This window comes from Pseudorca crassidens, chromosome 13 (assembly GCF_039906515.1).
Source record: "Pseudorca crassidens isolate mPseCra1 chromosome 13, mPseCra1.hap1, whole genome shotgun sequence".
Lineage (NCBI taxonomy): Eukaryota > Metazoa > Chordata > Mammalia > Artiodactyla > Delphinidae > Pseudorca > Pseudorca crassidens.
In genome coordinates this window covers 14,427,935-14,451,645 of record NC_090308.1, presented here as the reverse complement: position 1 = coordinate 14,451,645, position 23,711 = coordinate 14,427,935, and the positions used below count along the sequence as shown (strand labels likewise).

Genomic DNA, 23,711 nt, shown 5'->3' with positions numbered 1-23,711 from the left:
TGCCCATTCATTAATCCTACTTTAAACTTAATTTTAAAATTATATAGCACAGAAAAGCAATCACTGCTTCCAGGTCTACTACCAGTTGTTTGCTATTTGGCAAAAGAATTTCCTTTTTAGTCCTTAATAGCTTCATTTTTTGATGAGAGGATAAGAACAGTCCCTGGGGGATAAGAATAGTCAGAGGGGACTTCCCTGGTGGCTCAGTGGTTAAGAATCCACCTGCTAATGCAGGGGACACGGGTTCGAGCCCTGGTCCGGGAAGATCCCACATGCCGCGGAGCAACTAAGCCCATGCACCACAGCTACTGAGCCTGCGCTCTAAAGCCTGTGAGCCACAACTGCTGAAGCCCTCCTGCCACAACTACTGAGTCCACGTGCCACAACTACTGAAGCCTGTGTGCTGCAACTGCTGAAGGCTGCGCGCCTAGAGCCTGTGCTCCACAACAAGAGAAGCCACCACAATAAGAAGCCCGCGCACCGCAACGAAGAGTAGCCCCTGCTCAAAGCAACTAGAGGAAGCCTGCGCGCAGCAATGAAGACCCAACGCAGCCATAAATAAATAAATACATAAATAAATAAATTAAAAAAAAAGAATAGTCATAGGGCTGTTGTGAAGATTGAACGGAAATAGTTCCCCCCGCCCCCCCAAAAAAGAAATAGTTCCTGGTTCAGTGAATATTAGTTATGATCATATATATATGTATATATATGAGATACATATCTAATATATAAGTATATATAAGATACATATTTAATATATATTGTTATATCAGGATTAGTACTTGAAGCAAACCCTCAAAAGGTTTGGCATCTAAGTTCTTCTAACTGCAACCCTTCCCCATCTGAAAAGATGACTCAGTTTCTTTTAGTAGAGCCACAGTATTAAGAACATTTTGGAATACTGCATTCTCTGCAATAAAGATACAGAGTTAGAAGGGTTTTTAAGTGACACCCAAGAAAAAAGGGATTAGAGAACAATGGAAAAATAATAGATCGGCTTCTTCACAAAACTTGATTTAATGCAGAAATGTCTTCCTCCAAAATTTGTCCCACAACTGCTAAAATGTAGACACTCAGATTTATTTCCTGAATTCCACACCCATCACACTGTCCCCTGCAGGCAGTAGTAAACCCCGGAAACCAAATGCAGATATAAGAAGGAAAAGCAGGAGGGCCAGGAAAATCCTTGAAAATCCGGAGAAGAATTGATGAGTAGTCAAAATTGGCATTGGTTGGAGAAATACAATTTGTAAGACTTAATTTATGCTCTGTAAATTAGGGAAGAAACCACTTGGGGGGAAGAAGGTGGAGAGTAGGGGAGAGAGTCTTAGAAGGGATTGCTCCCTGGGGCAGCAGTGAAGGCTTAAAGAGGGATGGGGAGAGAGAGGGAAGGAGATAGAGAGAGAGAGGCTAAAGGAAGCATTCCATAGTGGAAGTGCCCTGGTGACACAGTCATGCGCTGCGGTATGGAATAATGCTGGAACAAAAGGGGAGGCTGGTTATGGGATAGAAAGATAGGAATGGATTTAGGTGCTTTTGTGTGTCAGAGGTAGGCAGTGATTTTCCTCTCCTTTTCTTTTCTTTTTATTTTTTGTCCATGGGAAAATAAGACAACTAAACCATAGAAGCAAGACTGGCCCAAGACATTGTCCCCAGGTCAGATAATCAGACACATTGTGTACTAAATTATGAATAAGCTGATCTCTTCTTTCTGCCTTTGCGCTTTGAAACTGTCCTTTATTCTGAAAAGCCTATGAGCCACCCTGTGAGGCAATTTCAATCATTATCATAATATCAGTAGCTGAATCCAATCATAGGTAGTTGGCTCTTTAAAATTAATGTGAAATTGCTTCATGGGTTGGCTGAGAGAGACCTAATAACTTGGAGTGTCCTCATGTGAGGACAAATGGATGAGTTTTTAATCTTGCCATTTTGAATAGGGTAAAATTCGTTTCTTTAAAGTGAAGATTGCTTAATATTTATAGAAAAAGTTGAAGAATTTTCCAAAAATCTTACTAACTTTAGGGGGCTTACTTAAAAGAGCAAACCCCTGAGATGTCTGCTCTCACATGCATTCAAATTCCTATGCTACTGGGATTGTTTCTTTGTCCTTGTGTTTTCCATAAAGGCACCACATGGCAGGTTTTGTGATTTTTGTCTATTCTTATCCTTATTCCTTTTGTTTTTATTTAAGGGGGGATGTTTACTCTGATTATAAAATTAATGTACAGTCACTATAAAGGATTTGGAAAATATAAAAACATATAATAAAGAAGAAAATAAAAGGTAGTCCTATAACTGAAAGATAACTGCAGTAACATTTCTTCCCAGTATTTTTCTTTTCTTTAAATTATATTTAATTATACAAATAATGCATAAATATATCCTTCTTGAAAAAAACAAAGCCTTTCCCCTCCCAGCTCCAATACTATTGTCGGCTCCAGAGGTGAGGACTGTTATTAAGGTGATGTGTGTCCCTTCAGACCTTTTTCTCTTTTTCTTCTCTAAATACATTTATAGAAAAGACATAGCGCTTTCCCTCCCTATGTGTTTTATGAAAAAAGGTATCAAACTGTGGATCTATACTTTCTTACTTTTGTTCAGTGGTATATCTTGGAGATATTCTTATGCCCAAACATACAGCACGATCTCCTACTGCTTCTTGCCTAGTATTCATAGTTTGGGAGTGCCTTTTTTAGTAATTGCCTTGTTGATGGGAATTTATATTGTTTCACACACCCCCTCTTTTTTGCTGTTATATCGTTATGCACATATGTGACTGTTTTTCAAGGGGAGATAATTGAGAGGTAGAGCTGCTGGGTCATAGTATTTACATTTAAATTTTTAATAGATATAGTGTAATTGGAAGGGTGTCCAAAGGGCTTAACCAACTTTATTTACATATAAGACACCCAAGACAAAGTGATACTGAAAGGTTGACAATAAAAAGCTGGAACAAAGGTATATGTAGTCAGATGCAAACAAAAAGAAATCAGGAGTCATGATCTCAATATTGGAAAAAGTTGAATTATGAGCAAAAGGGGTCAGACAAATAATGGCACATTATCGTGCTACGTGGTACAATTCACAACGAATATATGAAATTTCTGAATCTTTGCACCAAGTCAAGCAGTACCAGTGTTCATTCAGCAAGAATACAAGTGCTACAAGGTGATAGAGAATTATAGTAGTAATAGGAGGCTCTAGCTCACCTCTCTCGAGCCAGGGTAGAGTAGAAATTAGGGTAGAAATTAGACGAGACTAGAAATGCGTAATTAAAATGATGAATAAAGTAGAACTAATTGATACATATTGAATTTCAAGCTCAGAAGATAGAGAATATACCTTCCTTTTAAATACCCATTGGATGTTCATAAAATTGAGTATTCACAAAAACCTTGAGAAATTCCCTGAAGTAGAAATAATATAGACAAGGATGATGGTGAAAATGTGTAATGGCTGCTATAAGAAGGACAACCTTCCAGTCTGAATGGACCCAGTTCTGAATGGACATTGGTCCACCCCACTGGTGTACACCCGTGAATGTCAGCCTGGAATACAGTTGGGTTGTCTGAGCACGGTGCAATAAAACAGACATCGTAACAAATTCTGAGGACGGAGAGCCGCAAAAACAACTAAGCCCTTAAAACAACTCAGGTCAAAGAGGAAATCCAAGCCAAATATGAAGAAGACTACATAAGGATCTGGGACGGCCAGGGAAGGACTAAGAGGAAAAGCGTAGGCTTGAATAAATAAACTCAGTCTTCTTTCAGTTTTCATATTGTTCTTCTTCTCCTTGTAATCCTCTCACGCTACTGCTGTCCGTTTCTTCTCATCTCAAGCTACCTCAGAGTGTCTTGAAGGAATGGATTTCTGTGGTATACTCCATATGGCAACTCTGTTTTTAGTTTTTTTTTTTCTTGAAGGAACCTTGATACTACTGAGTATTTTCCATAGTGACTGTACCAATTTACATTCCCATCAACAGGTAGGAGGGTTCTCTTTTCTCCACACCCTCTCCAACCTTTTGTTATTTGTAGGCTTTTTGATGATGACCATTCTGACCGATGTGAAGTGGTACCTCACTGTCGTTTTGATTTGCATTTCTCTAATAGTTAGCAGTGTGGAGCATCTTTCCATGTGCCTATTGGCCATCTGTATGTCTTCTTGGGAGAAATGTCTGTTTAGGTCTTCTGCCCATTTTTTGATTGGGTTGTTTATTTTTTTGTCATTGAGTTGTAGGAGCTGTTTGTATATTTTGGAAATTAAGCCCTTGTCGGTCACATTGCAAATATTTTCTCCCAGTCCATAGGTTGTCTTTCATTTTGTTTGTGGTTTCCTTTCCTGTGTAAAAGCTTATAAGTTTAGGTCCCATTTGTTTATTTTTGCTTAAGAAAACATTGGTATAGCAACAGAAAAAAAAAAAAAAAGAAAACATTGGTATGATTTATGTCAGTGTGGTATATTCCAGAGCCCAGCTCAACACAGAGGTGTCTCTGGGGCTCAGTCAGGGTTCTTTGGAGAAGCAGAACCAGTAGGATGTATATGTATGTATATGTGTGTGCGTGTGTGTGTGTGTGTGTGTGTATATATATATATATATATATGACAAGGAATTGGCTTGAGTAATAATGGAGTCTGAGAATTCCCAAGATCTGCAGTAGACCAGCTGGAGGCCCAGGAGAGCTGAAGGTGTAAATTCCAGTCTGAGTCTGAATCCAAAGGCAGGGGAAGATTGATGTCCCAGCTCAAAAACATGCAGAAGGAACAGATTCTCCCTTACTCAGGCTTTTTGTTCTACACAGGCCTTCAGTGGATTGGATGAGGCCCACCCACATTGGGGAGGGCAATCTGCTTTATTCAGTCTACTGATTCAGATGTTAATCTCATCCAGAAAATCCTCACAGACACAACCAGAATAATGTTTAAACCAAATATCTGGACACCCTGTGGCCCAGTCAAGTTGTCACATAAAATTAACCATCACAGCTACATATGTGACATATGAGAATTCCTGAACAAATGGAAAAAAGATGATTTTATTTGGAAAGCTCAACATTTAAGAGATGTTAATTCTCTTTAAGTTTATTTATAAAGTTAACATGCTCCCAATAAAAATACCAACAGGAATTTTTGGAATTTGATGAGCTGATTCTAAATTTCATATGGTAAAATGAACACGTAAGAATAGCCAAGGAGGAATATTTTTAAAAAGAAGCCCTGTCAGGTACTAAAATATATCAATGGGCTCAGGGCTGTCTTTCGAGCCCTGCTGCCAGTATTCTTCACCTGCTCTGACCCCTCAGAAGGCCTCACTGCCTTCTCTCTGATCCTTGATCACACAGGGCATACTCCTGCCACAGGACCTTTGCTCGGACTTTTGGCTATTTGAAAGATGTGGGTTGCTCCTGTTTCAGTACCTCTTGCCTATTTAATTTCTATTTAATCGTCACTTCTTTAGGGAAATCTTTCCTTCCACCTCCCTAATTTTAAGTCACTTTCCTTTGTTGTCTGTTTCTTTCTTTGCTTGAATTTATTTCAGTTTGTAATTACACAATCACCAGCGTGGTTGTTTGATAAATGCTCTTTTTCTTATTAGACTGTAAGCTCAGTGCCTGACCCAGAATAGGCTTTTCGTAAACACTTGCTGATGAATAATCTCGAGTCTGCTGGACTTTGAAAAGGTGATTTAGATCCTAGCACCTGTCTTCTAAACTCAGTAATCAAGAGTCCTCTTCACGTAGGCCCTGCTCCAGTGTCAAAGGTAATAATATCTTAATATGTGGTTTCTTTCGCCCATGAGCATGTGAAGATGCTAATGCTTTTGGTGGTGTCCTGCATTACACTGTAACCTCCTCAGATAAAGGCCCACTTCTGAACTGTCTCAGGGGCTCTTAATATTATAACCAACGGACACAATATTTTTTCATAAGAAAGAGATATAAAATTATAGTATGACTCTGTCATGTCCTAAAAAATCATGTTAGTCAATGAAAGAAATAATCATAGCCATTAAGAAACTTATTTCCCTAAGGAATTTTAGAAAATGGTCCATACGTGCTGTAGCTCAGACCTCTTGTAGGTGACCTAGGTCCTCACATGGCTTATTCTGGAAAATATTGCTGGAGTGTTTAGGGTAGAAAAGTTCCTTCTGAATGCTGGGTGAGGCTGAACAGGATGTGGTTCTCTTAACAGATGCAGTTAATTGTTTTATGCTTTCTCCCCAGGAGTGCATGCCTTCCATCTTCTTGCATATGTTGTAATTGACAAACACTGGCTGTTACTAAGTGCGCTGAAGGTTTTGTTTAGCATTTTGTGGATTGAAACACACTAGTCATGACAACGCTTGTTGTGAAGTTCAGGGCTTTAAGATGACTTTGCATTCATGAGTATTTCCAAACAGTAGTCTTTGGCAGTTCAGTAGCCGGGCAGAATCATAAACAGGTTTTACTGGTGTGTTCCCCGAGGACACTAGATATTCCAGGGAAACCCTCCTTTATGTGACCTCTTTCATATTCCTTCAAAAATGAATGGCTTTCTTGTATGTCTTTCATAAAGACCCCAGGCCCTGGAAACTTCATAGAGGTGGGTATCTGTCCAAACTCTGGAATAATTCTTTCAGAAAGCGGGTGTTATGGCATGAATAGGACAGAAACAGAACCAGAGGTTACATACTGACCCACAGCCCAAACCCATCAAATCTGCTCTGCAGATGTGTTTATTGGGATCATATGGTGTTTTTTTTTAAATTTAAATTAATTACCCAGAGGGAAAAACTGGGAATTTTTACTTCAAAAAGCCCAAATATAGGACTTGTCTTGAAAAATTAGAGTAATGAGGCCATGCTGGGATCCATATTTCTGCCTTGGCAGCCATCAGTGGAGCTGAGAGTTGTTCCCGTCTGGATGGAGGACTCCAGGCATGACCACTGTCTCTGGCCTCAGGCATTCATCTGAGTAACCTTCAAAACCCCAAGATAGGGCTTTCCTGGTGGCGCAGTGGTTAAGAGTCTGCCTGCCAATGCAGGGGACACGGGTTCGAGCCCTGATCCGGGAACATCCCACATGCCGTGGAGCAACTAAGTCCGTGCGCCACAACTACTGAGCTTGCGCTCTGCAATAGGAGAAGCCACCGCAATGAGAAGCCCACTCACCGCAACCAAGAGTAGCCCCCGCTCACCGCAACTAGAGAAAGCCGGCGTGCAGCAACAAAGACCCAATGCAGCCAAAAATAAATAAATAAATAAACAAAACCAAAAACCCAAGATAGGCTATGAGATTGAGAATAAATGGCATAGTGGATAATTATGAAGGAGACAGACTTCTATACTTGAATCACAGGGTCTCTTTGATAAACACATGAAACACTTATTCAACAGACCAGAGATGAGTTGATAATCTTTGTAATCTGGAAATAGAAGAACAATAAAAACTGCCACCTGTTAGCCATCTCTTCTGGTGGTTCTTTGTCGATGCTATCTGTTCTGGTCAGAGGTCAAATAACATTGGAGTTGGGCGGAAGGAAACTCTGTAAAGTGTCAAAGGCCAAATCTTTTTTTTTAAAAAAATATTTTATTTTATTTATGTATTTATTTTTGACTGTGCCAGGTCTCTGTTGTGGCATGCGGGATCTTTGTTGCAGCATGCAGGATCTAGTTCCCTGACCAGGGATCGAACCCCGGCCCCCTACATTGGGAGTGTGGAGTCTTACCCACTGGACCACCAGGGAAGTCCCCCAAGGGGACATACTAACTCTTAAAAGTCAAACTCCACTACCGTCCTGGGGGAGCCTATCATTCGTTCCTGGGCTGCCTCCTGCTTCCCTTAAAATTTTGAGAAGGAGAATGAAATAATCTGAACCAAACACATCTCTGGGCAGCCTTTCCAACATATTTGGACTACAAAGAATGCTTCTGTACTTAATCTTGCTTTGCACAGCTGCATGGAAAAGATTGTTTAACTCTCCTTTGTATATTTTGTCTTTTGGGGAACCCTATCAGGAAACTTATAATCATCTCTTGGAAGTCGCAGTTACTCGGGAGCAGTTAAACCACTATCGGAATGTGGCCGAGGCTGCCCGGAGTGAACTTGCAGCAACTCTGGTCAAATTTGAATCTGCTCAGTCTGAGGTGAGAGTCTGCGTCTTCATAACTCACAAGTGGCCTTGGTAGCTTCTTATGGAGTGAAGCAGAGTATAGAGGTGATTAGAAATAGGACAAAGGGAAACAGTTTTAAACTTTTTGGCAAAGTTTACGCTTATTCTCTTATGGTGCCCCTACCCTCTAGCTGTGGAGAACTCCTGAAAGGCTGTGCATTTGCCGTGCTGCAAAGCAGGGTGACGTGGGCAGGATTCTGCATCTCAGGGGAGCTCTACATCCTCGAGAGCACCTGGGGACACCTGGGGACTTCGGGTTTGGGCTGTGTGGGCTTTGGATGGCTGGAAGCATCCCTGGGAGTAGCTGCCTTTAATGTGGATTGCTTGCAATCTGAAGCTCTGGGGGTGGAAATCTGAATCCCTTTCTTGTGGTTCTGATTGTCTGGGGGAAAGTCTAGGAAGATGATTGGGATCCATTTACCCTCTGGCCTGGATCAGGTCTATTGTGGAGTTTCTGGGAGATTCTCTCTAGACTCACTGCGCTTATAGCCTGATGGCCCCAAGGAATCCTAGGCTTGCCTGTGAGGTAACTAGCAGTCTCACTAGGCTGCCAGGATCCCACTGAAAGATGAGTTGATTGTGTGTGTGTGTGTGTGTGTGTGTGTGTGTGTGTGTGTGTGTGTGTGTGTGTGTGTATGCATGCATACTTACATTTCCAAAAAAACAGATGCATTCATAAAGTTTCCTAATGGGAGTGGATCTGGTAGCTTAATAAGGCACATACTGTGTTCAGCATTCTGATGCCACAGAATTCATAAAAGTTAAAACGTTTCCTTTGTGTAAATCCTATAATGATTTTTCCTTTTCTCCTATATTTTTTCCAGAAATCCGAGTATTATTTTTCTTTATCAGCCACAGTAAGGGTCCATAAGGCCAGGGGGAGAAATGCTGTGATATATCGCATTGTCTGTATTGACTCGGGAAACAGCTATGGCCATGAAATTACAAACAGCCTACCTTGCAGCTTCCTTGTTTCATCGTGAGCAGCAATAGTAGTAATACAGATTTAGAAAATGAATTCTCATTGCAAAATATTTTATTGCTTTTTGCAAAATACACCACCCATGTCTCTTGAGTGAGACTCAATTACCACAAGACATTGCTCAATTGTTTTTTGAAAAAGACAGACTATGAAGTCCACTATTTAGGCATAATTTCCCAGCTGGTAATATGGAAACAAATATGAAGAAAAAAAAAGTAAAGTTGGATGAAGTCATGAATAAAAGATTGAAATTTTAAGTTATGACTTTGGGTTTTTTTCAAGGTACTTCCAACTTATACCATTGACATCTTTTCCCTCTTTTTACTTCTTTTCCATGTTAGCTTCGAAAACTGCGATCCAAGATGCTTTCCAAAGAAGTTTCCTGTCAAGAGTTGAAAGCTGAAATGGAGAACTACGGAGAAAACAATGCCAGAGAATCGTCTCTCCTCACCTCTTTGAGAGACAGAGTTCAGGAGCTAGAAGAAGAATCAGTGGCACTCTCCACTTCTAAAGTTAGAACTAAAAATCACAGCTCAGTCTGCAGTCAAGGAGAACCAGGAGTTAAAGAAGAAAGTTGTAGAACTGGACGAGAAATTGCAGTGAGGATATTTCAATATACTTCTCAGTGGAGCTAGGGTTAAAAATACTAATTTCTTTTTTTATAAACTTTAAAAAATAAATTTATTAATTTATTTATGGCTGCGTTGGGTCTTTGCTGGCCGTGCAGGCTTTCTCTAGTTCCGGTGAGGGGGGCTACTCTTTGTTGCTGTGCGCGGGCTTCTCATTTCCGTGACTTCTCTTGTTGCCGAGCAGGGCTCTAGGTGCACGGGCTTCAGTAGTTGTGGCAGGCAGGCTCAGTAGTTGTGGCTCATGGGCTCTAGAGTTCAGGCTCAGTAGTTGTGGTGCATGGGCTTAGTTGCTTTGCGGCATGTGGAGTCTTCCCGGACTAGGGCTCGAACCCGTGTCCCCTGCATTTTTGAAAAAAAAAAAAAAATCATTGACCTCACGTATCTTTGGACTCTTGAAAATTTTTTCCAAGCTCATTTCTAAATGTCACCAAGAATCTTAACAAACATGGTGTTGTCCTAAGCATGTTTATGCCCTATTGATTAGGGTTGCAAATTCTTAGATATATACAATTTGGAAGATTTCCTCTAAGTAGAGGTTTAAGTGGAGGTGGTGGAATAGTGCACAGGGGGAAGGGTTTATTCAGAAGCTAGTTATAAAAATACCCCAGAAACCCAGAACACCCCAGACCACCCTGAACACTCCTCATTAGGGTTTATTGCCAGTTTATGCAGAGAGCTCAGGAAATCTAGGTTTTCTACCCTTAGTTCTGACAAAAGGTGATTATTGAGATAAAATTGGGAGCTACCTGTTCTTAAGATACACTTTAAAAATTCTGTGTATAATAACTTAAATCACTTTACTAATAAAATACTTGATACTTGTTTTACTTATTTCATCTTATAAAGATAAAAATAAAAACCCAATGCTTCCAGCTCCTATCCTCTTTCTCTCCTTCCATGTACTGCCAAACTCCTGGAACATGTTTATATGTACTCACTGTACCAATTTCTCTCCTTTCTCAGATCTACTCCATTGAAGCCACTCATTAAGGTGACCAGTGACCGTGCATTGCAAATTCAATGATCAGTCCTATCTTACTTGACCTTCCAGTTTGAGCCAACAGTTGGCTTTTCTCCCTGAACCACTTTCTTGTTTTAGCTTCCAGGACACTGTGCGTGCCTGCATTTTTTTTTTTTTTTTTTTTTTTAGTATGCGGACCTCTCACTGTTGTGGCCTCTCCCGTTGCGGAGCACAGTCTCTGGATGCGCAGGCTCAGCGGCCACGACTCACGGGCCCAGCCGCTCCGCGGCACGTGGGATCTTCCCGGACCGGGGCACGAACCCGTGTCCCCCGCATCGGCAGGCGGACTCTCAACCACTGCGCCACCAGGGAAGCCCCATGCTTTTGATCTTACCTTTCTAGCCTCTCTGTCACAGTCTCTTGCTTTGTCCTCCTCATTTCCTTGACTTCCAAGTACTGGAGTGCCCCAGGGCTCACTCAGTCCTTGACTCTCTTCTCCTTTCTATCTAAATTCACTCTCATCCAGTCTCATGACTTAAAGTATGATCTACATGCTCGTGACCCCCCACGAGCATGTAGTTTCTAGATCTAGCCTGGACCTCTTCCCAGCGCTCAAGACCCACATATCTTTTTTTTTTTTTTTTTTTAAGACCCACATATCTTACGACTTACTGGGCATCTCCATGCGGATGTCTAACAGGCATCTCAAACGGAACATGTCCAGAATACCTCCTGATGTTTCCACAAAATCCTCCTGTGCTTTTCCTAATCTTGTTTAATGGTAATTCCATTCTTCTAGTTGATCAGGGCCAAAATTTTGGATCATCCTTGTTTCTCTTTCCTTGATCCTTAAGTAAATCTATCATCTATCTCTGCCGTCCAAATAAATCTAAATTTTGACAACTTCCCATTGCCGCTAACCTGATCTTAGCGACTACATCTAAAATTTCACCCCACTCCTCCCAAATGTTTCTGACTCCCTTTCCTGCTTAATTGTTTTTGTCTCCAGCCCTTTTATAATATACTATACATTTTACATACATTTATGTTTTGATTATTGTCCATCTTCCAAACTAGAATGTAAGCCCCATGAGGGATGTTTATCTGTTTTGTTTACTACTGTATCTTTAGCACCTTTAAGCATAGTAAGTAGCATAGTAAGTGCCCAATAAATATTTATTAAACAAATGAGTAATAAAATGATATATATTCATTATAAGAAAGTTTTTAAAGATATAATAAAGTGCCCCCCAAAATTAAAATTACTCACAACCTTATGATTCCAGAAATGCTATAGTTAACATTTTGTTGAATAGATCTTCAGACAGTTGTACATAAACGGTATCATGTAGTGAACTATTTTTCCTGAATAATATGTTGTAAATACTTAAAAAGTCTTTCACTGTATCATTTTTAATGGCCAGTGATATTCCATTGCCTGTTAATATCATAATTTACTTAACAGGTTCTTTTTGCTCTTAACTTTAGGCACTTAGGTTAGTTCCATTAAAAAAATGATTATAAACTAAGATGCAGTGAGTACCCATGTGCATTCATATTTTCACACTTATGTGATTATGTCTTTATGATAGATGCCTGGGACTTTGTTGGGTTAAAGTGAAATGCAAATAGAAGTGGAAATAATTGAGAAACTCCTGGAACAGAGAAGTAAGACTGAAATCTTAGCGTAAATATATAGAATCAAATACGTAAGTAAATCAGAGCCATAGCATTAACTATGACTTAAATGAGTGAGAGAGACTGAATAAATATTACCTTTCATATGCTGAAAATAAGAACTTAGAGATATATTGATGTTGGTCTTTTATTGTTGTACATTTTTTCTAAATAGAAATATGATATGCTTTTGAGTATATGCAATTACATGCTTTGTTAATCTTTGAATAGCGTGAAAGAATTGCAGGAAACACTCAACATGGTAAAAAGGGAAAGCAATAATCATGTTTATTATCTAGGGTACTAAAAAATGATGCCAAATTATTGAAATGATCCTAATTTGCCTTTAAAATATGTCTGTTTTTTATGATCTCTTAGTTTTTAACATTTAAAGAATTAGAAATAGACTATGCTATTTTAGCAAACCTATCTGAGATTTGAAATAAAATATTCACAGCAGAGCATAAATTGACTGATTTTCCTTGATTGGCCCATTCCAATATTCTTTAAAAATTCTGGATGTGCAAAAACTAATAGTGATCGTTGCTGATGATTGAACACCTCTCTTTTCCAGGGGTGGGCACATCCCCTGCTTCTGATGTATTTTTGCTTATAGTTCTGCTTGGCCATGAGCCAGGGAAAGCTCTAAGTAACCCTTATGGATCATTGTGTAGTGACCAAAGCATGGTCTCTAGACCCAATGTAGCATCGCTCTCTTTCTTTCCCACGAAGCAGCAACAGAGGCTCATGGCTGAGTGGATCCATGTGTGATCTAGAGAACCACCTTCCACTTCTGCAGATCCTAAAATGTCAGGAACAGGAGGCAGATAATCTGTCTCCCTTGCTAAGATGCCCTAAAGATCTCCCTACATTTCTGCAGAGTGTACGTGCCCCGGAGTTGTTTCCACTTTTCTCCCTCTTTAACTGGGCTTGCAAGACGATATCGTGCTCTGTGTCTGGGAAACTGTGTTGTGTTGAAATGATTATTGGTTATTTCCCGACAGAGAGCTTGAGTTCTGAACTTTGATGAATGTTATCTTCTTTGGTGTTAAAACTTGACTTATTTGTTATTTGCCCGACAGAAGATGTTTAAAGGAAAACAAGGAGAATAAGGATCAAGTCTCACAGAATTGCAGGGAACATGAGGAATTTCTGGCTTAACTTCATGACTGCTTAGATCCAGGGAAGAAGAATGAAAAGGCATCAGATGAAGATTTAATTCTAAAGGTATTTGTATGAAGATTAAAAAGACTATACATTCAGTGGTCATTCTGAAGTGTGCCATAAAGGAAGAGCTGTGGTTGAGTCTGGGGGTGCAGGAGAACAGGGCAGAGCCCTAGTACAGCATTAATTGACTGCGTGACCTGGGAAAAACCGTATCGCCTCTCTGAGCCTCAATTCCAAGATCCTTTCTAGCATTATTTGAGATTAATTATTCTCCAGAAGGAATTGATTGTTTTGTCTAAAATGTATTTAGCTTGTCAAATACAACGAATTATTCATTTTAATGATTTGTTTTAGGAAGATTTTTGTTTGTTTTAGTTACAGATAGAAACACATACACACTCACAACCGAAACCAAAACCAGCTGTGTGTCATTTTGGGGATACTTTTTGAGCATAAGGTTAAGACTATCTCTAAAGTACTTTTTGATTTTACACTAAAGCCAAATAAATAAAAATCCTACTTTAATGGTAGGTTGCCATTGAGATGGAAATTAATTATATCACTACCTGGACTGTAGTGATTCATTAGAGAGCGTGAAGCTATTTGAATGGACACCATATCTTTGCTCATTTATAAACCTTTCATATCCTTGCTTCCTGATAGATTTCCATGCAGCCATTCTTTTTTTAAAAAAATATTTATTTATTTATTTAAATGGAAGTCTAGTTGATTTACACTGTTGTGTTAGTTTCAGGTGTACAGCAAAATGGTTCACATACACATGATTCAGTAATATATATATATGTATTATATATAGATAGTCTTTTTCAGATTCTTTTCCCTTATAAGTTATTATAAATGTTTGAGTATAGCTCCCTGTGCTATGAAGTAGGTTCTTGTTGGTTGTCTATTTTATATATAGTAGTGTGTATATGTTAGGCTCAGACTCCTAAGTTATCCCTCCCCCGCTTCCCCCTTTGGTTACCATAAGTTTGTTCTCTATGTCTGTGGGTCTATTTCTATTTTGTACATAAGTTCATTTGGATAATTTTTGTTTAGATTCCACTTATAAGCGATAGCCTATGATATTTTTCTTTCTCTGTCTGGCTTACGTCACTTAGTATCATAATCTCTAAGTCCATCCATGTTGCTGCAAATGACATTATTTCATTCTTTTCTATGGCTGAGTATTATTCCATTGTGTATATATACTGCATCTTCTTTATCCATTCATCTGTTGATGGACATTTAGGTTGCTTCCATGTCTTGGCTATTGTAAACAGCACTGCAGTGACCACTGGGGATGCAGCCATTGTTTTTTAAATACATGGACTCCTGTATTTTTTTAAAATTAATTAATTAATTTACTTTTGGCTGTGTTGGGTCTTTGTTTCTGTGCGAGGGCTTTCTCTAGTTGTGGCAAGCGGGGGCCACTCTTCATCGCGGTGCGCGGGTCTCACTATTGTGGCCTCTCTTGTTGTGGAGCACAGGCTCCAGACGCGCAGGCTCAGTAGTTGTGGCTCACGGGCCTAGTTGCTCCACGACATGTGAAATCTTCCCAGACCAGGGCTTGAACCCGTGTCCCCTGCATTGGCAGGCAGATTCTCAACCACTGCGCCACCAGGGAAGCCCGATGCAGCCATTCTTAAAGGCCTCCCCTCAGTGGGTTATTAGTAAGCCTCCCACGTGAACTCTGTGAGAGCTGCGAAATGGAACACTTTGCTTCAGGAAGTTCCACCTCACTCATGGGTTTTGGTTGCTCAGGCCTGGGCTCTGTCTGATACCCTCAAGGTGCTGGATTCAGCTCCCCCCGTAACATGTGACCAGGAGCCTGGCGATAAAAGTCCACTTCACATTGTAGTTGGGGGGTTATCTTTAAAGCCAAGTGGTGGGGAAAAGAAAAGGAAATTAAGAAGCTCCTTCTTTCAGGTACCCTTTCCCTCATCAGAGACAATCTCCAGGTGCTAATCTGGGCGTTAATACTGTATTAATCTTGCCTTTTTATATTCTGTACTTCGAATGCTTTGACATCTGGGGCCTTGCTGACCCAGGAAAGACTGGGTCCCAGGATTAGCCAATTCCTAGTAAATGAGTCTCCTGGGTGCACAGCTTTCATAAGCAAACCAACCAATACACAGCCCATACCCCAGCCACTTCCTCTATCAGGCTTTTATACTCTGGCCACTATCCAACTGATCACCCCCGGGTCAGGTGGCAGACAACTAGAGATGGCTCCTACCCTCCAGAACCCACTGAAATTACTCAAACTAGCTTGCTTACCCTGCCTCACCCATTCCTTCCTGTGGAAAACATGTTTTCCCCTGGCTCTCTCTGTCTCCTGACCAGCCCTGGTGCTCCCTGGGCGGCCCTGCATGGCATGGTGTGCCCCTTCCTCTCAGAAACTGTGAGTAACACAGTTTCAGTGTCTCCTGATCCGTTGGCCTCACCATACCTGAATGATGATATAACCTATATTTTTAAACAGATCCTGAGACCCTAGAGTTTTAACATCCCAATCACCTGAGGAGGTCCCTGTCTTAAAAAAAAAAACAACCAACAATCTCCCTGGCCAAGAGCAAAAAGGCTACTGTCTTGAACACTCACTAGGTGTTACCCTGAGAAGGTGAACAAAACCACTGCAATTTCAAAGCCATTCCCTTACTTTTAAGGCCCTTATAACCACATGTACACACACACTCTAAGGAAACAGTAGAAAAGAAGGGATTCCTTATTTGGCATTCATTCATCCATTTCCCATACGTTTAGTGAGTGATTACAGTATGCTGGACACTGTTCTGGGTGCTGGGATACAGCAGTGAATGAGACAAGACTGAGTCTGTGCCCTCCTAGGGCTTCCATTGTTGTGGTTAAAGATGCTGAGGAAATAAACAAATATCCAGTATTATCCCATGTAGTAAAAGGTGCAAAGAAGAAAAACAAATCAGGATATGGGGAAAGAGAATGAAGCAGGTTAGAGGCATGGGATGCTACTTTAGGTAGGCCGGCCGAGGAGTGCCCCTCTGAGATGGGACCTTGAAAAGGCTGTTGGAGAGGAAGTATACAAATATGAGGAAAAGCGTTCACGAGAGAGGGAATAGCACTGAGTCAGGAGCAGGGCACCATGTTGGCAAATTGCTGAGGCTAAAAGATATGTCACTTCCCCTGATTGTCCTAACACAAATGCTGACCCTGTCATGAGGAGTTTCGGGTCTTTTGACAGGCATCCTTGAGCTGTCTGCGTGGCTGTTTCCCAGGGGCCAAGGAGGCTGGTTGGTTTTATTTTCCCTCCTTATAAATCATACAAGTCTTATTCTCCCAGCCAACCACTCGAATACATTGTTTGAGCATGTTATTCAGGATTTTTCTATGCTTATATTAATAAGAAGGATTTTCTTTTTGAAAAAGAGAGTCCTGCTTTCTTCTCTGTATGTCCCCACCTTGTGCCAGGTAACGCCTTGCAGGCAGTTGGTGCCAGTGGATGTGGGCTGAATAGAACGCCTTGCTTCCTTGCCTGCCGTAACTGTAGGCACATCACCGCCCCTTGAGTATTTCACAGCCAGGGGCTCGTTGATGCTTGTTCTGTCTGGAAGCTTTTGGCTGAACTCTCATCCTTGTTGCCTTGTGATTAATTTACCTTTCGATTTACCTTTTGATTAATTTTAATTTGACCACTGGGTCTGCACATAACAAGAGCATTTAGGGGCTGCCTTTGAAAAAGTTATCTTTTGAGTGGATGGAGGGATAGCTCTTTCCCTGTTGTCATGTGATAATGAGATCATTGGGGTTTATAGATCAGAATTGCTTAGAGTGGTATGAAATTATTAGTTTTTACGGGACAGCTGTAATTGCTTTCTCTTCAGCTTGGAGAGCTGTGCAAGGAAAACGCATTCGTGAAAGGACAAATCGTTACTCTTGAAGAGACTAAAAATGTCCATGAGATGGAGGCAAAAGCTAGCAGAGAAACAATCATGAGGCTGCTTCAGAAGTAAACAGAGAGCAGAAAGAAGCTGCCTCCTGCGTGGAAGAGAAAGAGAAGCTGAACCAGGTACAGTACGTGGAGCGTGTGTGTGCATCTGGGATCATGTTTATGAAGCAGAAATTGAAAACCAGATGTGGATGAGCACACTAGTGTTACTGACTGCAGTTTCAAAGGCTCCTCTCAGCAGGAGGTCTGGGGCACCATGGGAGTCAGTGACCTGATCTGGCCACGGGATACAGTTTTTTTCTAATTAGAAAAAAAGAAATACAGAACACTTAAAAGGAAAAAGTTTGTAGCTAATACGTCTTATTTGGTTAAACTGTAAGGATTACAAAAAATTTAAATTAATTTTTGAACAAATAGGTAATGCATTCACAAGATACAAAATTCTAAATGGACACAGGGGAATGTGATGAGAAGTTATCCCCCAATCCCTTCCCCCCAGCCACCGAGCTGGTCTCTCTAGAGGCAACCTGTTAACAATTGCTTATATACCTTTCTAGAAATATTCTACCTATATATATGCATATGTTTATTTTTATTTATTTTTAACACAAATGGCAACATACTCTGCACCTCTATGTTTTTCTTTTTATTTACTTTTTAAAAAATTGGTAAGACACTACACACTATTATACACAAGGCTGCTATGAATAATCTGTCAGTTCTCATATGTGAGACTATATCAGCAAGACAAAAATCCTAGAAGTAGACTTGCTGGGTCAAAGGATATGGGGTTTGTAATTTTGAGAGATATTGCCAAAGGGAAGTGACTCTTAATTCCAAACTTTTATTTATCCAATGAATTGCTTTACCTTTTAAATTAGCTGGAGCCTGTTTGAGCATGGGAATTAATACAGTATTTTTTAACACTATATAATCCTTTAATTATATTTAAAAAATTTTGTGTCAAGGAAACTAATTATGGGATTAATAATAACAATTAATTTCCAAAAGCAAAAGTGAGCTAGTGCAATCAGTTAATAAAATACATAGGAGAAAGTTGAAGAGTAAAGGAGATGGAGTTTAAAATTAAGGAATGACTAATGCTGAAAAAGAGAGGCTCCATGAAGGGTGAAGGTTCAGCGGTGTCCCACAGGCTGTGACGGGGGTTCTGGAGTTGGCGGGATGCAGTAGAAGGAGCCATCTTTGTGGGATCATCTCTTAGGTCTTCCAGGTCTACAGTGACTTCACTGCCAAGCTGAGGTAATATGAGAAGTTGGAATATGAAAGTGATCCACAGTAATGATAATAATTTCTATTTCCCCCCAGTTCTCTGTATCAAAAGCCCTTCTTACCACTGGATTTCTTCTTCTGTCACATTAACTTTGTGAAATGAGTAAAAATTTTATCCCTGTTATCAAGTCACTTCAATCATTTGAGCACCTTGTCTTAGTCTGCTTCGGCTATTATAATAAAATGCCATACACTGGGTGGCTTAAAAAACAGACATTTATTTCTCGTAGTTCTGGAGGCTGGGAGGTAATGACATTTAGTGACCTCATCTAAATGCAATTACCTCTCAGTGGTCCCATCTCCAGACACCATCACGTTGGATGCTAGGGCTTCAACATATGAATTTTGAGCAGACACAATTCAAATAACTCAATTATTTTTCTCCAAATTTTTCTTACAGAAATTTTCAAACATGTATAGACAGGAATACAATGAACATCCATTTATTAGCCACCCAAATGCAACAGTTGTTAGCATTTTGCTGTATTTGCTTTATTACTTTGTATACACACACACACACACACACACACACACACACACAAAATAGGTTTAGACATCGTATGTATTGTTTCTGACTACAGCAGCATATATATTCTAAGAATAAGGACATTACCGTACATAATCACAATACCATTATCACATCTACAAGTCAACAATAATGCCACAATATCATCCTTGGAGGTTATCAGACCCACACGTTTTTTGTACTTCTTAAGAGGTGGAATTTAATCCCCCTCCCCTTGTGGGCTGGATGAATTGACTCACTTCCAGTGAGTGGAATATGTCAGAAGTGGTGGGATCTCACTTATGAGATTGGGTTATGAAAACACTGTGGCTTTTGTTTTAGATACACTCTCTTGAATTCCCTTGCATCGTTGCTTTTGAGGAACACCAGCTGTCATGTGGTGGGGCCCTCAGGTAGCCAGTTGCCTGGCCCAGGTGCCCAGGAACCGAGGCCTATCAGCTACCATGTGAGTGAGCTTGGAAGTGAATTCCTCCTTCAGATGATCTTGAGGTGACAGTAGCCCTGGTCAACAGCTTGACTAGAACCTTCTGAGAGACCTTGAGTCAGAAACACCCAGCTAAGTCAGTCCCAGATTTCTGGCCCATAGTGCTGTGAGATAATAAATGTTTGTTGTGTTAAGCCACTAAGTTTGGGCTAATTTGTTACACAGCAATAGCTAATCAATAACCATCTAATATTGACATTCAAATTTCATCATTTTCTACAAGAATGTCTTTTATAGCTGTTTTCTTCCCCAAATTGGGGCTCAACCTAGGTTCATTCATTGCATTTATTTGTTATGTTTAGCCTTTTATAGTTTTTCAAAAAATATCATTGACTTATACAGAGTACAGAGCAGTGGTCTGATTGTTTCTTCAAGATGTTACTTAACTTGCTCATCTATGCCCTATACACTTAAAGTTGGATCTAGGGGCTGTATTGGTTTCAGGTTAAACCTTTTTTAAAAATAATTAATTAATTTATTTTTGGCTGTGTTGGGCCTTCGTTGCTGCACATGGGCTTTCTCTAGCTGCGGCGAGCGGGGGCTACTCTTTGTTGTGGTGAGTGGGCTTCTCATCGCGGTGGCTTCTCTTGTTGCAGAGCACAGGCTCTAGGCACGCGGGCTTCAGTAGTTGTGGCTCGTGGGCTCTAGAGCGCAGGCTCAGTAGTTGTGGCGCACGGGCTTAGTTGCTCTGTGGCATGTGGGATCTTCCCGGACCAGGGATTGAACCTGTGTCCCCTGCATTGGTAGGCGGATTCTTAACCACTGTGCCACCAGGGAAGTCCCCAGGTTAAACCTTTCTGGCAAGAATATTTCAAAGCTAAAGTTGTATACTTCATATTGCATTGCATTAGAAGCAGATAGTGTTAGATTTTTCTATTGTTGCTGAAACTAAGTTTGATTGCCCAGATCTTTAGTGTAAAGGTACATTTTTTTTCCTTCAGTTAAATAAGGTATCTGTGGGGTGATCATTGGCAGGTTATTTCTGTTCTGCATCAAGTTGACCTAGTGATGTTATCATCCATCGATTCTTTTCTGGATTAACTTACATCAGGGGTGGCAAAGTGGTAATATTCTAATTTCATCCTTCCTTCTACTTATTAGTTGACATTCTTACGTAAAGAAAAGCTTTTTGTTTTCTTACCTTTTATTTTCAATTCTATGGACACATGGATTTTTATTTATTGACACTTACTATATTATAATCAATTATTCTCCTTTTGGCTTTCCAATCCTCCATGTTTGGCCAGGACGAGTCCCTACAAGATGGTCTCTGTGACCTTATAACCTGACTCCTTTAGTCTTTCAATGCTTCCTTGCCTTTTGACAGAAGATGATATCTTAGGCTCACTTACAATTTTCAGACCACAGCACTAAAAGCAGCCTTCTCTATGGAGCTTTGGCTCCTTTTACTGGGGAATGGTGCTTAGAAACCAAGATTCAGGCTTTAGGTGTGCTCATTGCTATTGGGGTATCATTGCTTTCAGTGAGTGGACAGAGCTAGAAATACTTTTTTTAGTAATAAATTAATACTGGTATTTTTAATTAAAAGTAATATTCTAGAGTTAATTAGAATATTAATTTTAATTAAAATTAATTAATTTTAAAAATAAAAATTTAAAATTAATTAATTTATTAATAAATTAATATCTTTTAACTTTATATTAGTATCTTTTGGATATTACCAATAATATTTACTCATTTGATTTGTCTTACAATATACATAAAATTATTTCAAAATTACACTTTCAATATGCCACCTATAAGTAAACCTTCTTAGTGAAGTTTAAGACTCTCAGACTTTTTATGTTAGTACTATCAGCAATCATTAGTATAATAGTCACCATTTATTAATCACTTGCCATTAACATAGTCATTTTGCTAAGTGCTCAGAGAGGTTATATACTTTGCTCAAGTATGCACAGCTATTAACTGGCAAAGTGACTTGAACCCTGATCATTATGTTGTTGTGCTTTTATCAGTAATCCCCTTTGCATGTATATTCACAGCTACTTCCTCCATACAAGTCTGGTGCCAAATACTATTTGTCAGTGGAACAATAAAAATAAGTAGCTATGCAAATTTCCTCAGTGAATGAATGATTTTAATTTGATTATAGATAGTAGTTATCAAATTATCAAGCCTTGAAAATTATGAAGAATGAGTTTGTCTATAAAAGTGCGTTTCTGGAGATGAGCAGTAGGAAATGACAATGTATTGCAAAAGCACATTAAAAATACAAAACTTATTCCTCTTTTATATGTGTCTTTACTTGTAAATGACTGATGATGCAATGTTGTTCAGACTTGTGAAACACATTCACTTTGGGATCAAGTTCCTGCCAAAACAATACAAATTATTAAAAAAATATGGGCAGTTAAAAACTTGAGGTCTTTAATAAAGTGCTCATTCATGGGATTATGACTTCAAAGATTTACTACTGAAAAACACTGTCAAGTGGTTTTACTGACACATTAATGGTCTCAGGAAGAGTTTTCATAATGCTTTCTAAAGCTCTGTTTTTGAGGTTGGAAACTTACTTTATTAATAAAGTCCAGAATGACTGCAGAGGTAGAAGTATCCACGGGGCTGAGGTGCTGTTTCTACCAAACTCAGCTTTTCTTATTATCTTAATGATTTTTTTTAAGTTACTTTATGAAAATTCCCAAATAAAAATCCAGGTGATTTATTATACATATGGATAATATATTATTTGACAATCTTTAATAGTTTAAATTGCAGTACGTTTTAAAAACTTTTATAGATTGGCACCTTTTGTTGTTGTTGTTGTCGTCTCGAAATAATCTAATGCTGAGAAAAGTAGTCATTTTATCTACATTAGCCACACACGTTTCCTATAGACCAGACGTTTCAATCAGTGAATCAGAAATTAAACTTACATAATGGATTTAAAACAGCTTATTTTCCGTCACACTTCACATTTTCCTTAATTCTAGTGGCCAGAATTGAAGCTAGGAGAAAGAATATTGGTTTTGGAGTCAGCAGGCTTGGTTTGGAAGGATGTCCCTTCTGCTTTCTTGCTTTGTTGTCTACAGCAGAGTGTGTAAGAGGGGAGAGGATAAGAGAGACACACTGAGCAGGGTGGCTCAGAGGCGAGGCTCTTGGGTTTTTAATATAGGCTCCAGAATCATTTGGCTGTGTGATCTGAGGCATATGACTTTACCTCTTTGAACTTCAGTTTCTTGTATGTAAAATGGGAAAATAATTTAAGGATCTACCTCTTACAGTTATCGTTAGGATTGAATGATGTAATCTACATATGGTACTCAAGACAAGCCCAGCACATAATTGATGCTCAGTGTTTTAATTTCCTTTTCCTAGTTATTTACTTTTTTCTAGGGATTAAAATAAATGTATGGTTATTTTAAGAGTACAGACATATGGAAAGAGTTCCTGGAAATGAGAAATTATCAGACAGGATAAATTACTAAAGAAGTTAAAGATCTCTTTAAAATCATAGAATCACAATGTTGGAAGTGACCCTAAGGTCTTTTAGAATCTAGATCATCAAACTCTCTATTTGAAATAAGAATCATCTCTAAAATGTCCCTGTCTAGCTAGTACCCAGCCTTCCCTTGAACTCCTCCAGAGGCAGGGAACTCACCGGAGGTCCACTTCCTCTGTGCAGTCTTAATTGTTTGACAGTTCTTCACTGTAGCAAGTCAGGATCAAAATCCCTATAATTCACGTCCTCCTCCTGGTTCTCTCTTTTTTTCCAGTTTTATGGAGATATAATCGCTATACAGTACTGTATAAGTTTAAGGTGTAGAGCATAATGGTTTGACTTACATACATCGTGAAATGATTACACAATAAGTTTAGTGAACATCCATCATCTCGTATAGATACAAAATTAAAGAAATAGAAAATTTTTTCCTTGTGATGAGAACTCTTA

At 39.5% G+C, this 23,711-nt stretch overlaps 1 protein-coding gene across 1 annotated transcript in view; it reads left to right on the top strand.

Moving 5' to 3' along the window:
• Positions 1–657: 657 nt before the first annotated feature.
• CCDC170 (coiled-coil domain containing 170) overlaps positions 658–23,711 on the top strand; it is a 60,553-nt gene continuing 37,499 nt past the window's right edge. Inside the window, 6 exon segments of the mRNA XM_067701751.1 lie at positions 658–8,131; positions 9,481–9,660; positions 9,662–9,738; positions 13,489–13,633; positions 17,434–17,545; positions 17,548–17,618. Of these exon segments, the coding sequence (XP_067557852.1) occupies positions 7,910–8,131; positions 9,481–9,660; positions 9,662–9,738; positions 13,489–13,633; positions 17,434–17,545; positions 17,548–17,618 (807 nt within the window). The 5' untranslated portion in view covers positions 658–7,909.